The 16,007-nt window shown below is 51.7% G+C and overlaps 6 protein-coding genes across 6 annotated transcripts; 3 read left to right on the top strand and 3 right to left on the bottom strand.

Moving 5' to 3' along the window:
• Positions 1–162: 162 nt before the first annotated feature.
• Positions 163–2,108, bottom strand: EPUS_03893 (uncharacterized protein; the record flags this gene model as incomplete). The annotated part of the gene is made up of 3 exons (XM_007801648.1): positions 163–1,719; positions 1,769–1,852; positions 1,935–2,108. The coding sequence occupies 3 exons, from the start codon at positions 2,106–2,108 to the stop codon at positions 163–165; spliced, it is 1,815 nt and encodes a 604-aa protein (XP_007799839.1).
• Positions 2,109–2,431: 323 nt separating this feature from the next.
• EPUS_03892 (uncharacterized protein) lies at positions 2,432–4,226 on the top strand (the record flags this gene model as incomplete). Its single annotated transcript, XM_007801647.1, has 6 exons — positions 2,432–2,535; positions 2,595–2,685; positions 2,739–3,129; positions 3,182–3,588; positions 3,636–3,983; positions 4,074–4,226. 6 exons carry the CDS (start codon positions 2,432–2,434, stop codon positions 4,224–4,226), a joined length of 1,494 nt encoding a protein of 497 aa, XP_007799838.1.
• Positions 4,227–5,196: 970 nt separating this feature from the next.
• Positions 5,197–7,013, top strand: EPUS_03891 (uncharacterized protein; the record flags this gene model as incomplete). Its single annotated transcript, XM_007801646.1, has 3 exons — positions 5,197–5,254; positions 5,304–5,854; positions 5,916–7,013. The coding sequence occupies 3 exons, from the start codon at positions 5,197–5,199 to the stop codon at positions 7,011–7,013; spliced, it is 1,707 nt and encodes a 568-aa protein (XP_007799837.1).
• A 396-nt stretch (positions 7,014–7,409) lies between these two features.
• EPUS_03890 (uncharacterized protein) lies at positions 7,410–11,915 on the bottom strand (the record flags this gene model as incomplete). Its single annotated transcript, XM_007801645.1, has 4 exons — positions 7,410–7,961; positions 8,028–11,691; positions 11,739–11,832; positions 11,885–11,915. 4 exons carry the CDS (start codon positions 11,913–11,915, stop codon positions 7,410–7,412), a joined length of 4,341 nt encoding a protein of 1,446 aa, XP_007799836.1.
• A 700-nt stretch (positions 11,916–12,615) lies between these two features.
• EPUS_03889 (uncharacterized protein) lies at positions 12,616–14,175 on the top strand (the record flags this gene model as incomplete). Its single annotated transcript, XM_007801644.1, has 1 exon — positions 12,616–14,175. The coding sequence occupies one exon, from the start codon at positions 12,616–12,618 to the stop codon at positions 14,173–14,175; it is 1,560 nt and encodes a 519-aa protein (XP_007799835.1).
• A 798-nt stretch (positions 14,176–14,973) lies between these two features.
• On the bottom strand, positions 14,974–15,585 carry EPUS_03888 (uncharacterized protein; the record flags this gene model as incomplete). Its single annotated transcript, XM_007801643.1, has 1 exon — positions 14,974–15,585. The coding sequence occupies one exon, from the start codon at positions 15,583–15,585 to the stop codon at positions 14,974–14,976; it is 612 nt and encodes a 203-aa protein (XP_007799834.1).
• Positions 15,586–16,007: the final 422 nt, after the last annotated feature.

The following is a 16,007-nucleotide window of genomic DNA, read 5'->3' as shown; positions in this document are numbered from 1 at the left end:
GGCAGAGCTCCAGGTGATCATGAACAGTTGCAGCCAGCATCGAAGCTAGAATTACATTCAGTAAGAATATCGCCAGCTACTCCAAACAAGAATCATCAACAGTGATAGCTCTCACTCTCAGGTGCGGGGGGCAGGGGTAAGAATCCTAGGGATAAGCATCCCTTACAACGGATCAACTGCATCCGATTCCAAATCTCCGTCGAGCTCTGCAAGCCCATCCACCTGACTTGGGCCAGGTGCCGGAGCAGTCCTTCCCACTCTCTTAATTGGAGGTCTTGCCAGTTCTTCCAGCTGTGGCTTTGTCTGATCTGCAAGCTCCCTGCCGAGCAGTATGCTGAGCACAAATCTGCTTCCTGCCAAATTCCTTGCCTTTCGAATGGCAAGCTTGGCAAGTCCTGGATGATCAGAGTCCAATTTGTCCGTGACTTTGTCAACTGATGGATCTGCTGCAGATCGAGTCTCATCTCCTGGTATTTCGGGCACAGTCGTAGGTGTTGATGGACGAGGACTCGCAGCATCATGCTGCATGTGGATGTCCACCGAGGCCGGAGCCGGCACATGAGAACTGTCTGTGGAAGCTTCTATCACCTTCTCTGGAGCTTCTAACACCTTCCCTGGAGCTTCTAACACCTTCTCTGGAGCTTCACTTGGACGATTCTCTGTATTCTCGCTTGCCAGTAGTTCCGAACGTGGCGCCGTTTCATCTGATTCGGTTGTCTGCTGCACGCGTATAGTAGGGATTGGTGCCGAAATAGAGGAGTTTTGAGGCGGATCATCGGCCGCATGGCTCTCGATCGCGTTGGTACTGGTGACAGGCCAAGTTTGCTGTACGGTTTCATGGCTTGAGAGGTCATCTCTGAGAGTTTCGTTATCACCTTCCGGCAGAGGCTTGGGTGTCGAAGGCTGCAATTTCTCCACTGCAACAGGCAACTCCGGTTCTTCAGACTCTGTTGATTTAATGATATGCGCTGACTGGGAACCATAATCTCTCACATCAGTAGGAGAAGAGCTCTGTTTTGAGTCAGCTGATGCCGGACTGGTAATGGATGCCGCTTCTAAAGCACCGTCCGTCGATGCGAGGTCTGGGTCATGTCCGGTCTCATTCCTTACGTTATCTTTGCCGCTGGGAGAAGGGTTCATGTCATTCGCAGAAGCTGGCACATGCTCATGTTCTTGTGCCGTCTGCTCGGAGGGTGGCTGCTCACATTTGTCCGCTTTGAGTGGTGTTGAGGTTACCTCGCCCTGCGCACAGACATCTGAACTTTGTGACACCGCCGCACCAGGTGGGATATGCAAACCACGAGGTTGTGCTGCGACTTTCAGCGAGGAGAGACTCCTGCTAGGCCTCAAAGACCTCGATGGTTCTTGTTGATCGACTTTTGGTGTAGAATTTCTTCGAGCGTCTTGCTGGTTCGAAGCCGAACCGTCCTCAGCAGGTACCAGCGGTTCTATTCTGTGGTTACCCTCACCGTTGGCAAATGGCCACATTTTCAAAGACGAAGCCTTCGAGGCCGAGCCGCTGGTGTTTGTCTCTGGGTTTGCGTGGCTCAGACTCTCTTCTGCGACCTTCTCGACAATCGCGGTTGCCGGTGGGTGGCGTGTTCCAGACCGACGTCTGGAATTGAGAGCTGAGTGGTATCGACCTCTAAGATTCGGGGCCGGAGCAGTCACGGCTCTCTGCCGGAATCCGAGTCGTGGATCCTCGCCGTCTTGGACTAGCTGGGAGAGGTTGGTAATGCTCGGAGCTGATCAAGCATCCGCAGCTTACTGATTCGAAGTGTCTGATCAGCAACTCAACCGAGAGTGCCAGACTAGGGACTGAGTGCCGTCGTGCTATGAGTTCAACACCGGGCTTTCCTTAAGGCAAGGACTCATCATCAGCGCTGCTCCCGATTCCGAGAGATTATTGCCGGAGCTCAAGGGTGGTGGCTTACTCGACCTCTCCGGATGTGTGGCGAATCTAAAGTGACAGTGTGTGGTTTAGGAGTGGCAAGGCTGTTAGGTTTTATTTTGGGCTTTGGCTTTGCCTGACTGTCGGCGGTATGAGGACGGCCTGGGATCTGATTGTGTCCCTCAGACTTCGCAGCACCACTGGGTAAAGGGGACATAATGCATGGTGGAATGAATGCTGAAGGGGTACGAAATGTAATGTTCCCCAGACCGGATGGAAGAAGTAAACCAAATAGAAGCATCAGAGATGATTCCAATGTCATGTTCGCAGGGGAGAAGGTGCAATGGGATGACGATGAATATACTGGCAGGAGTATCCGTACAGGCATCTTCAGTGCGGGCCAGTGACCCAATTAGGCGTTTTGCAGCGTGTTTCAAAGACTAAGATTTTGCGCATATCTATTCCACAACTAAAATATTATTGCTCAACCAATAAGTATTAGGATAACGACATCGTGCATATCTTCTTATCTCCACCAGCATGGCGTCCACTGTGGACGCGAAGCTGTTGCGGCAGACCAAATTCCCGCCTGAGTTCAACCAGAAGGTAGACATGAAGAAAGTGAACATTGAGGTTATGAAAAAGTTGGCTCACAATATCACACGCCGCATGTATAGCTTGAGCACTAATTGGTCGTTTCTAGGTGGATAGCGAGCAGGATTTCTCAGGTTCTGGGTAATGAAGATGATGTGGTCACGGAGCTTTGCTTCAATCTTCTGGAAGACTCGCGATTTGTACGTCACCTTGCCGCGCAGCAGCGACTACCAATCTAACTGGTGGCCAACAGCCCGATATCAAAGCACTACAAATCTCTCTGACTGGATTCCTCGACAAAGACACACCAAAATTCTGCAAAGAGCTATGGAACCTCTGTCTTAGCGCACAAGGCAATCCTCAGGGTGTGCCCAAAGAGTTGCTCGAAGCAAAGAAGTTGGAGTTGCTACAGGAGAAGAATGATGCGGAAAGGGCGGCTGAAGAAGCACGTCAACGCAAAGAGCAGGAATCCGCCAGGGATCATGAGGTTGACATTGTCAGACAACAGGAGAGGGCAGAACGTGGACGGGGGCGTGGTGGTGGTGGCCGTGGGGGACGTCCTTTTGACCCGCGGCGAACCCGTGATTCAGCTTCACCTCTACCACACAGACGACGCTCGCTAGAGAGAGGTCCTCCACCAAGACGTGAGGTTGACACATATATACCGAGTGGTAGAGATGGTCGAAGACCTGTCAGGAAAGAGAGGTCCCTCACAAGATCACCGACACGTTCACCTTCTCGATCACCTCCTCTATCTTCTCCTGACAGTCATCGTCACCGTTACCGTCACCGCCTCCGTTCCAGGTCTCGATCTCAACGAAGACCGTTCAGGTCCAGACGGTCACCTAGCCTTTCTCTATCGCCACCCAGAAGGGGCTTGGGGAGGCATAGACGGAGGTCAATTTCTCGTGGTGATCGATCACGCTCTGACTCATATTCTGTATCTTCTCGCTCACGTTCGCCCAGAAGACACCGGAAGGTCTCCACGTCGCCATCACCAAGCATCTCACCATCTCCACCACCTAGACGTCGTCCTAGAAAGCGAAGAAGTCCCTCCTTTTCACCGTCAAGGTCCTCCTCTAGAGATCGTCATAGGGGGAGAGGTGCGAAGGATAGAAGATCTAGAAGATCAGACTCATTTCATTCACAGGATGATAGAAGAGGATCGCGGGCTGATGTTGTTAAGGGCCCAACCACACGAGACGAGCGTCGGCTAAGTCGCAGTGGCGATCGCCACGGCCACCCACGGCAACGTACGCGCAGCAGGAGTCGGAGTGGGAGCAGGAGCCGAGGTTATCAGAGGGAGCGAAGACGGCGCAGGTCCTTGGAAAGATGGGCGCCGCCGGCCAGAAAGAGGCGCAATACTTCATCTGTGACCTCCCCCGATGACAAGCGGCAAAAGATTGCTGACGCTTCTCCTGATGAAGTTCGTTCTGAGCAGCCGCAAACTCGAAATCACGCGGATGAAGATATGGTGGCCAAGGAAGATGATAAAGAGGTGGGTGGAGACTGATCATGTACATTGCTCCCCAACCCCGTCTCCTGATCCTTCCTTACGCTGCCCTCCAGCTAACACACTTCATTTCAGGACCTTCTACCAACATCATCGTCAATACATACTACGGTGCCTGTACCACCTCGATCCATGTCCAAGTTGACTGCTAATGAGCTACGAGAGAAACTTCTACGAGAGAAGATCAAGGCCTCTCGGAAAACATCCATGAACGGAAAAGCAGGCTGATTGGCAGCTGCGACAAGGTCATTCGTTTTTCTCGATTACAGAGTTTCGGCTTTCGAGAGCCTCTCATATACCGAGGGAAGGAGAGCGATCCAACAAGCAACCCTTTGTGTGGCAGGCAGAATTGACTCGTCCCGAAGTTGGGTCATTTTGATCGAAGTGGCCTTTCCCGTAGAGTAGCCCATGAAACATGACCTATCTGTCAGCAGCCTATCTTCCATATTTCGGCCATCCCATGTAGAGGCGGCTCCAATGATGTACAGCCAAACGTGATACTGGTAGGGTCAGTAGGGCGGAGGCCCATAGACAAAATTGGTGGCCGTCTGGGCATAATCTAAAGCGTCATAATGATTGGGCTTTTCTAGGCCGACTCTTGCGCCGAGATAGTCCCATTGCTTGTGACAGATATTCAGGAGCCAAGACGGCCACCAAGTCTGTCTAACTATGGGTGACGCCGTTAGCGCTCACTGATATTCCATAATATCGACTTCCCTAAGCCTCAGTGGTTAGGCACCGGATGGCCATTACTTATGAAAGCTCTTCTTTCTCTAGCAGTACTAGTAGTTAGTAGTAATAGCACTACGTAGTAGCAGTGGTGTGGTCAGGTACAAGCTGAGTCATGGCCAAGTATGCTAGGCTACATTGGGAATCGTGCAGTCTAACTCTGCAAGCTCCGGTTGCATCCGGCAGCGCGCAAAAGATGGCAAGACGCAAGAGGCAAGACGCAAGACGCAGGACGCAGGACGCAAAACGTGGACCCACCCCCCAAACATCCTGGCACCATTGTAGGATGATTTGTGACAGTTGACTCTTCACTCGTCCACTGTACGAATCAACAGCACATAAACCATCATACATCCATCTGTTTCTCGACATTTAGGCCGCTAGCAGTGTTCCCTTTTTGACGTACGCCTTCGAAGAGCTGCCTCCTGAATTTAACTCGTCTTTCCTTCAACAAGTTCACGCCAGCGTCATGACATCTACAGCCAGGCTCGTCAGCCATGGTGCAACCCGGCGCAGTATCTTGAGCGGTGGGTAACCCTTCTCGGTCAGAGGATATGCGGTACTGATTCTGTAAAGCCCGAATCCACCATACTTCGTCTTTCGCCTCTCTTTCCAGATCACACCACCCGGTCATTTCTCGAGATCTTCCTCCACATATTCGCGCATTAGCGATTCTCGTACCGCGGAGGACATACGCTACCGAGACGACTACTCACGGGAACGATGGGGGTGCCTTTCCCCCTCCTGGCTTCAATGTACATGAAGCGAAGAAACCGCCTCCCCCATCGAAGAAAACTATCCAATCTTCCTCCAAAGGTCTCGACGAACCGCCCAATGAGCAGCACACAGTCAACAAGACGGAAGCTACCGCAGTTGACAAGACGAAGGCTTTGGAGGCCATGACTCTGTCTGAGCTGGCTGAAACTAAGGCCTCTGCAAAGCCGGACGAAAAGGCCGCTGTAAAGAAGGAGGAGGAAAAGCGGCTGACGATTGGCCAAAAAATCAAAAAGGAGCTACAACACTATTGGGATGGCACCAAATTGCTGGCAACTGAAGTCAAGATCTCGTCAAAACTTGCTCTCAAGATGGCTGCTGGGTACGAGCTCAGTCGTAGAGAAAATCGACAGGTGAGCAACTTCGCTCGGTTTAAATGTTTCGACGACAATCGTCTAACAGATAACCCAATAGCTTAAACGTACTACGCAAGATCTTGGACGCTTAGTCCCATTTTCTGTTTTCGTCATCGTCCCCTTCGCGGAATTCCTTCTGCCAGTCGCGCTGAAGGTCTTCCCCAATATGCTTCCATCAACATATGAAGGGCAGAAATCTCGTGAAGCCAAAGCCGCACACCTTCGCAGTACTCGAAAACAAGTGTCTTCCTTCCTCCGTAACACACTCCGGGAGACAGGTCTCCCTGTTTCTGCGTCCGTCGCCCGAAAGGATGAATTCACCGAATTTTTCCGCAAGGTTCGTGCTACAGGCGAAGCACCCACCCAACAAGATGTCATCAAAGTGTGCCAGACTTTCAAGGACGACCTTACTCTCGACAATCTATCAAGACCACAACTGGTTGGGATGTGCAAATACATGAACCTTAATACTTTCGGTACAGACGCAATGCTACGCTACCAAATCCGCCACCGAATGCGCCAGATCAAAAGAGACGACAAAGCTATCTCCTATGAAGGCGTCGACTCTCTTTCCGTCCCAGAACTCCAAATGGCTTGCGCAAGCCGTGGCCTGAGGACACACGGCATGAGCCCGTCCAAACTCCGAGAAGATCTTCAGATGTGGCTTGATCTCCGTCTGAAATACAACATCCCCTCCACCCTCCTCGTCCTCAGCAATGCCTACATGTACACCTCCGGCAAGGACAGCGAGATCTCCTCCCAGATCGATGCCCTCCAGGCTGTCTTATCATCCATCCCCGAAGAACTCTTCCACGAAATCGAGCTGGAGGTGCATAACGCCGAGGGCGCAGCAACCAACAAACAAAGACTCGAGGTCTTGAAGGAGCAGCAGGAGTTGATCGAGGAGGAGAATGAACAACAGGAGACGAACATGGAGAGTGGAAAGGAAGCGCCCAAGGATGTGGATGATATTGATGATAAGCCGGCGATGAAAGCCGAAGATGCGGCTACGAATGAGAAGGCACCGGAAGCGGCGTCAGAGAAAGAGGCGAGAGAGGCGGAGGGGGATGTGGAGGAGGCGGATAGGACGGAGAAGGTCACCGAGGTAAAGGAGGAGGAGGTGGTGGTGGAGGAGAAGTCAAGGCAGAAAGCCTGAAGGAATGGCTTGGTGCATGGAAGTGGAATGCGAATGTGTGCTATGATGACGCATTATAGATGGCGTTGTGGGGACAGAATTATCAGGGACACACATTTCTCGACTCCTTCTCTTGGAAAAACCGACCCACTATAGATTGGACTGGGCTGGCTGGATGGGCTGTTGGGCTGCCCTGAGTGTCTACGACACAAATGCATAGCCTGGATCGTGATGGGATGGATTCGTGGGATTTTTCGGGGGGCGTAAAACATGACCCGTCCGTCCCAGATAGATCGGAATACATAGAACATTCATTCACTCGCTTCACTGCCTGGCAGAGACGGCATTGGGATGGTGCACAAGCGGCTCGTTGCGCTTTTTTCTTCTTGCATTTTTGCTTCTACGAATATCCATAGTTCACGGCGACGCCCAACTGAACAGCTGTTCCATCTTGCGGATGCGCATCATGTTATCCAGATAGAAAGGCTCTGACGAGAACGGTGGGGGATATGCCATCTGTCTGTCCTCTGTGCCGCTCAGGAGTGAGGCGCTCGGTGCGGCAAACTCAGCCCGCCTTTCGCTGAGTCTGTGCCACAACACGTCTTCGTCTTGTGTTTCTCCTCTGAAGGGGTGTTGTTTGCTGACTCTGTCGCATGGACGGACGCTGATTGTAGAGCGCCGAATATCTCGTCGCTGTCGCTGTTGCGCGGGGAAAGCTCCCTGCAAAGCTCGGCGAAGTCGGCGCTCCAGGAATTGGTTTTCTTTCCCAGCTCGTTTCCTCCTCGTCCTCCCTCGGGCCGGACGATGCGCCATGAAACGACATATCAAACCGGAAGTCGACTGGTGACCAGGTATGTAGCTCAATTGTATTTCCGTAGCTGTAGGCAAATCCCGAGTCAGCAATCCTGCGGCCTGAACCACGACGCTCAAAGAAACAAACAAGCATATGAGTTGGGTATCGCAGAGGCGCTATATCAGAAGCCAACAAGGAAGAAGAAGAAGAAGAAGACGGAAGAAAGAGAATAGGGAGCTCACATCGAGCGTCAAACACCTGCTGCTGTTCCCGCCCTGATCGCGATAGATGCCCACCAACGCCTCGCTCTGCTGGAACAGACCGGTCTTCAGGCTGATGACGATAAACTGCATGCCCGGCTGCGCGTGCTCGCGGATGTAATTCGCGATCTTGCCTACGTTGGCATTGTCGAGCGCGGCGTCCACCTCGTCCAGCACGAAAAACGGCGAGGGCTGGTAACTGTGCACCGCGAATAGCAGGGCCAGGGCGGCCATGGTCTTCTCCCCACCAGATAGATGCTCCATGTCGCGAAAGCGTTTGAGCGGGGGCATGGCGTGGTATTTGATGCCGTCGAGGTAAGGTTCGTCGGTGTCGCCGATGTCGAGGTAGGCCTGTCCTCCCAAGGGGTAGTTGGTCGATTTGGTGAGGTCCTTGTAAATCGGGCCAATTTGTTCGGAGATGTGCGAGAAGGCTTTGTTGAAGAGGTCGGAGCGCTGGTGCATCACATCTTCGAAGGCGGTTTTGGTGGAGCGGTAGCGCTGGCGCGCGGCGTCGAAGTCTTTTTCAGTGGACCGAAGTTTGGCTTCGACGGTCTCGAGGCGCTCGACGGCGCGCATGTTGGGCGCCATTTTGTCGAGCTCGCTGTCCAGAGTGCGGATGCGGTCTTGGAGTTCCGAGTCAATGGCTGGGCTGGATTGCTCTCGTAGGTCGTCTTCCAGGGTGGAAAAGTCGGGTTCGATGCCGTGGCTTTGGATCCGAGGTGCTTGGAGGGCGGCGGAGCTGGGGTCTTCTTCGTGTTCGTCGATGTCCATTGCGTTGGGGTCGGGTCCGGAAATAAGATCGTCGATTGGCAGGTCGCTCAGCGTCACCGATCCCGGGACTATGGGGATGTTGACGTTTTCGAGCTTGCATTTTCGAAGGAGGGTATATCTGTCCGAGGAATGCCGCTGTATGTCTGCTTCGTGGACACTGATTACTTTGATCGTCGCTTCAATGGTTTTGCTTCGCTTCTGGACTTGTTGTCGTTGATCTGCCAGCTTTTCTGCGGCTTCTGTTTGAAGATCCTTCTGCTCGTCGAGTTGATCTCCCAGCTGATCCAATTCAGCGTTGAGAACATCCAAAGCGTCCTGAGTCTGCTGGCGCTCTTGGTTCAGTTCTGCGATCATAGCTCGATCTCGCTCCTCCTGGCTTTGCAATGTTTGTATGCGTGCCTCGGTAGCTTGGAGTCTCTGTCGTTCAAAGCTCAGCTGATTCTCAATACGGCTCTTCTGGGTTGTGAATTCGAGTTTCTTCTGTGCTGCTTCCTGTTGCAAGGAACCCTGTTGAGCCTCATACTCTCTGATATCTTCAAAGCCAAGTTGTCGACAGAAGTCTGCAAAAACTTCATCTTCCACCCTGCTAACGGCTTCCTGATACTCCGATATGTTCTCGTCAAGGTCATTAAGGGCTCTTTGCTTTTCACGATACTTAGGCTGTGCTTCCTTCAACTGACGCTTCGCATTATCGACTTCTTTCTTCTTGCTCTGAAGATTGCGGTCAAGACCTTGGAACTCTTCCGTCGCAAATCTGTGGCGTGATTCTAGGGCCGACAACTCGGCTGTCAGCAACTCCTCATCGTTACCACGACGATGTGGACTTGGTAAGGCTGCTAGATCTTTCATAAGCTTGTCCTTCAGTTTAGTCAAGTTTTCTACCTCAGCATCTTCCCATCGTCGTGATTGTTGGTGTCCAGGTCCACGTCCACCGGTCATAAGACCACCCTTGTGAATGACAGTTCCATCAAGGGTGACTGCCTTCGCGTCAACACCACGCTCGTAGCACAGGTACTTAGCAGTGTTGAGATCATCGCAGACAATCGAGTTACCGCAAGCGTATGATATGGCACGCGAGACAGACTGGTCATAGTCCACTGTTTCAATCGCTGGCCTCATGTTGCGGTGCATGCCTTTCAGATTTGAATTGAGAGCCTTGACCTGGATGGTATCGAGTGGAATGAATGTGGCTTGGCCTGATCTAGTCTCGCGCAAATGCTGAATGCAATCTTTTGCCGTTTTTTCAACATCGACGACAACTGCATCAAAGTGTCGGCCGAGAACCGTGCTCACAGCTTCAGAATATTTTTTCTGCTTTGGCTTGCAGAGTTCGCTGACGCGGCCTTTGACTCCAGGGAAAATTCGTTTCAGCGTTGATATGGTTTCTTTCATCCTTACTTCCTTCTCGTTCTGCTTTCGACCGTCGTCTGCGTCAATCAGTTTCTTCAGCACATCTTGCAGTTTCTCCTCGAGTTCGGTCCTCATCTGTGTGATCCGAAGACGCTCTGAGGTCATGGCGTTGAGGGCTTTCTTCTTGTCCTCTATGTCCTGCTCAAGTTGGTGAACTACTTCCTGAGTTGCGGTTTTGCGATCCTCGATCTTATTCGTTTCTGTCTCCAGCGATCTTAGTTGCCATTCTACATTGTCGACGGTGCTCTTCAGGTTGGTAACAGTCCCTTCCTCTGCTGCTCGCTGACGCTTGAGGTTTTCAACCCGAATCTGGTCAGTGGAAGACCTCTTGTTGACCTCCTCCTTGAGCTTGCTATACTGCTGCAGGTCTGCGTCACTCAAATGGCCTCCTGTCTTACTTGATGCCGCTTTCCATTCTTTCTCCCATTGAGCCTGAGCCTTTACGACAGTCTTCAGGTCTTTTTCTAGTGACTTGACAGTCGCAGTCTGGCTATCTCTTTCTTTAGTAATGTCAGTGATTCGGCTTGTATACTTTGAAAGCTTCTTCGTAGATATTTCAATCTTCTCGTCCACCGGTACCAGAGAGTTTGCTTTCTCCTCAATTTCCTTCTCTTTGCTTTTGATCGTTCGCTCAACTTTAATGACATTTTTCGTGATCTTAATATGTTCGCTTTTTGCGGCGTCAAAACTGCGTTCATACTTTGCAATACCACGGCGGAATTCCTGGAGTTCATTTTGGTGTTTTTGAATCTCAGCACTGGATTCTTCGATTTGGCGCTGGAAATGATAGAGCTTCCACAGAACATGCGTGACAATCGCCTGATCGCGTTCGTTTGCTTTCTTTGTGTAATTTTCGGCTTCACGTTTCTGATCTTGATACTGTTTGATTTCAGAATTCATGCCTCGTCGTCGGTTGAGCTGGAAGGTCTGTTGATCGCCAGCATCTTCAAGCTCCGCCTTGAGCCTTTCGTAGTCGGATTTGTACTCAAGACTGCCTGAGATTTGTTCAATCAATCTTGTCAAATCCTTTGGAGACTGGGAAGCGATTGCTTCGACATCACCCTGGAAGACAAGGAAATTCCTGGCTTTGATCAAGATGTTCTCGGCCTCCAGCGCGTCATTAAATTGTACCGCGGTAACAACGCGATTGTTGATTCGGTATTCGCTGGCGCCCTGGCTCGTGATTGTACGCTTCCATTGCTGCTCGTCTCCCGCATCGTCCTCGTAGACTGCCATTACCCACGCAGATTTCGGATCATTGCGCTCTGAAACTGCTTCTCCTGATCCGTCATCGCCATTCCCAGTATTTCTATTGGTATGACCATTGGACCCTTCCTCTGCAGGTACGCCGTCACCGTTGACAGTTGAATGGCGCAAAACACGGCCACGATACACTAATTCCCGAAGGTGGGTTGATCGGAGGTGCGATGATTTAATACCCAGAACGAACGAGATGGCATCCATTCTATCATCGTCAGGCTGAGATGTGACGCGTGCGAACGTTCAACTTACGCATTTGATTTTCCGGAGCCATTGGGCCCAATGATCGAGGTGAAATAGGCATCTCCGAACAGCAGGACATGGTGGCCTTTGTAAGATTTGAAGTCTGCACACTGGTCAACCAATACTCTTGCGCAATCAAGACTGTCGTCGCCCACTGTAAAGCTCCAGACGGATGAGTTTGCCCATCGTAAGGACGGTGTGCGGGGCGATATATGATCGGGTGTCTAGATGCTGTCAGTGTCCGAACATGGACGAGGGACGCATCATGCTACAGCAGCAGAAAGAGGCCGCAGAAAGAAGCGGTGGAGGGAAGATGCGCTGATGATCCAGAGCCCGAACAGCTGGTCGCACAAGCTCATCTACCCCAGAATCCACACGCGTGTCTGATGGAGGCGCGTTGTGCCAAGGCTAAGCAATTATAGCCCACTCGGGCTTAGCGTCATCCTGCCTGACCATTCAAGGGCCTCCGGGCCAATCTATCCAACACGTTTTCTAAATGTCTAAAGATATGCGCTTATCATAGTATCATGTGCAATTGAGCAGAGCCCTTGCCGAAGTTACTCATTCATACTCCGTATGGTTCTCATGACTGTAGCTGTCTTCATGTTCTATCACTATTTGGCCACCCAAACCTCCCCTATTCCGATCATCAACGGCTGACCTCCACTTCCATCCCTTCATGGACAGCGCATCGAGTGGTCGGTTTCCTGCGTTCTCAATAACAATCTAAACCGCATTCCCCACCAAGACTAAGTATCCTCGGCTTCGTCTACCCAGCGAGTCTGCGCGCCTGATCAACAGGCTGTGGAGCTTTGTTACCAGTCTTCCATCTATTCTGCAACCCGACTACAACGCAATGACAGAACCAGTTCCTGTACCGAGAACCATGTCGGATCTGGTCGAGGCTGATAATACTACGAGTTCAGATCTTAAAAGAATGAGTACTGGGGGGTCAAGCGATGAATTCAATTTGACAGGCAGCTTGACCCCTAGCAACTCCTCCCCACCTACACCCTATCCCCTCTCCAGAAATGTCTCTTTCACGAACGGTAGTCCCTTGCCAGAAGACTGGGAAGCTTATCCGCCGTTGGACAAACTCACAGTGTTCGACTTCCTCGGCAACTTGGCAGTTCCACAACGACTTGAGCAATGGCAGAACACCATTGCCGTCCAAAAGGAAAAGGTCAAACGCCATCAAGAGCGCATCAGATCTACAGGCATGAGCGCCAAAGACCGAGCAGTGAGAGAGTGGCGGAAACGTATACCTACAGCAGACGAGCAGCTCGAAAAATACCGTGCCCGCATGAAAACGTCCGTGGATCGTCTTGGTCGGAAATGGAGGGATACCGCTGCTGTTACACTCCGGGAGAAGATGTCCTTCATTGCCGGAGTGCTCAACGTCTTCATCTCTGGGTACCTAATCGGTGCCTATCCGGCCGCTTTCTATTACTGGTTTACGGCACAGCTTTGCTACTTCATGCCACTGCGCTTCTACACCTATCATAAGAAGGGCTACCACTATTTCCTTGCAGACCTATGCTACTTCGTCAACCTACTCACCGTCCTCAGCATCTGGGTCTTCCCCAAATCCAAGCGAATGTTCATAAGCACCTATTGCCTAGCCTATGGCAACAATGCGATCGCCATTGCTATGTGGCGCAACAGCATGGTATTCCATTCCCTCGACAAAGTCACCAGTCTCTTCATCCACATCATGCCACCCGTGACCCTTCATTGCCTCGTCCATCTAACCCCCCAAGACATACTGGCAACCCGCTTCCCCGCACTGCACGACATCAAGTTCTCGCACCCCGATTCTCCCAACCACTACACTCTGTGGTCGATGCTCCTCTGGGCAACAGTTCCCTACGTCATCTGGCAACTTAGCTACCACATCTTCATCACCGTTCGACGCCGCGAGAAAATCGCCGCTGGCCGGCCCACTTCATTCACCTGGATGCGTCGATCATACGCCAAGACCTGGATTGGTCGTTTCGTCCTCTCCCTTCCCGAATGGCTGCAAGAACCAGCATTCATGCTGATCCAGTATTCGTACGCGATCCTGACCATCATCCCCTGTCCAATATGGTTCTGGTATCGATACGCGAGCGCGACATTCTTGCTAGTGGTGTTTGGGTGGAGCATCTACAACGGGGCGACATATTACATCGATGTGTTTGGGAAGAGGTTCCAGAATGAACTGGAGGCGCTGAAGGCGGAGGTAGCGAAATGGCAGAATAGTCCTCCGGAGGGTTTGGTCGGGAGTCCGCCTCTGGGTGGAGAGCTAGCCGAGAACCCCGGCAAGGATGGCATTTTGGATGGCATGAAGAAGGTGGAGTCTGTTGATCAGATCCCGTTGCTTGATACCAGGCAGCCTACAGGCGTGGGAAGTACAAGTGTTGAAGGTATGGAAAAGGAGGGTATCACGGAGCGGAAACAGTCATGACCCCAGGCATGAATCCTTGGCCAGTTTTCGATCGGCACTCAGTACGGAGTATTTGTTCTAGCATTGTACTGTAGCCTTTTTTTTCGCATTGCGCTGATACCCCTGAGCATTTAGTGTCCTGAAACACATGTGAAAGTCTAGTAATACTAATGGATACTTCTATTAAAAGAACTCCTTGCCATCAAAGGAGACCAGCTCAACTTCACGTTCCCTCTCCCTCCTCTCCCTTGCTCATTCAGCCAGCTTCTCCCATCATCCACGGTTCCTTTTTCTCAGGGCACCCTATCCCACATCCCCTCGCAGAAACAACTATCCGGACAATAAGGTGGCCGCGCATTCAGGTCTGCTACCTGGCTATCCCGCTTACCTGCCACTGTTGGCCGTGATGCCGATATTGGCTCTCCTGCAGCCAAGAGATCCCCAGTAGGCCCTTCAACAGCCCCCAGATCCATTATAGCACTAGCCCCTTGCTGTGGTGGTGGTGAAGTCTGGCATTGAACAAGAGCTCCTGCTACAGTTTTGGCCTGAGATACCGCCTCCGCTGCCGGCACGGCTTGGCCAACATTCTGAGCAGGGAACTGGTAGGGTACGTAACACACGGTCCCGGTGCTGCTAACCCCTCCATCGCCTCTGGGTCTGGTTCCAATGCATCGAGCGTCGCGACTAGCTTCTCAAGACTGGAAATGAGCGAGATGCCTTGGCGCTTGAGAGTGCGGTGTGTGCTGGCTAGATCTGGGTCTAGGAACGTATGATGAGCCCGGTGGGTGCTGGGAGGAGAATCGTTCTCTTCTGCTGTATCTAGGTTATGAAGGGAGGCTGAGCCGGAAGGATGGGGGCCTGGAAGTCCGCTGTTGCTTCGCTTTTTTGAGCGTGTGCTGTGGTGGTCTTCTGGAGCGGTTTGACGCCGCCGTCTAGGATCGGCTGCTGGTAGCGAGTTTCTAGATTGGTGGGGTTGGAAGAGCCGGCTTCAGTGTTTTCTAGGGATCGATTTCCAGGGTTGATGACCCGAGAACGAACTACTCTGGTCACGGGCGTTGAAACGACTGGCTCTTCTGCGGGGGTGAGGGACCTTGGACGAGTCAGTAACGGAGGATAGAAAGTCATCATAGGATAGACCTCTTCATGCTGCCGCTGAGCTCTCTTCTTCTCTCTGTGCTTAGCCATGTCTTCCGATACCAGCTGACTGCGGAAACCAGCTGACTGCAATGGGGACGACTGCCTCACTGCGAGAATGGGGACATATGTATCTTCAAAGCTCTGAGCATGGCTATAGAAGCCCATCACACACTGAATCTGTTTGATGAAACAGGAATAGTCTGAGAGGCTCCTGAGCTTTCCCGAGAGATACCCGAATACCTCTTTGATTCTGTTCCATGGAGAAGCTCGGTGGAACGGAAATCCATGGCCCATCCTCGTTTGCTTCGACCTCTCCGAGCACTTCTGGCACTAACGCTTCTTCTTGAGACCCTGCGACGCGCTGTACGGCAACAAAAGAAGGTTTGGTAGAAAACGGACTTGTGCAGAACTATCAAGGGAGGATGCGAATGTGCCGCAGAGTTCTGGCGGATGCTGGTGGACCGCAGTAGCCATCAAGTTAAGAGCAAGACCTGCGCCATGTAATAATCCAGCAGAGCAGATGTACACCTTTTGTATACTATGTCAGACTTCTCAAAAGCAGTCCTGTTTTTCAGTGTCACCAGTGGTATATGATCAGATGTAGCGACGGTGTTTGGTAAGCTGTCACGCCACATTCTCAAGTCGTTCTTCAGCCCGTTTCCCCCTTAAAGTACAGTCTGATCAGAATACCAATTAGTTATCCATTATCACTCAGC

The sequence above is a fragment of the Endocarpon pusillum genome (genome assembly GCF_000464535.1).
Source record: "Endocarpon pusillum Z07020 unplaced genomic scaffold scaffold1323, whole genome shotgun sequence".
In the NCBI taxonomy this organism is placed as follows: Eukaryota; Fungi; Ascomycota; class Eurotiomycetes; order Verrucariales; family Verrucariaceae; genus Endocarpon; species Endocarpon pusillum.
Note: the sequence above shows the minus strand (reverse complement) of the source record. Positions and strands in the feature narration are given on the sequence as shown.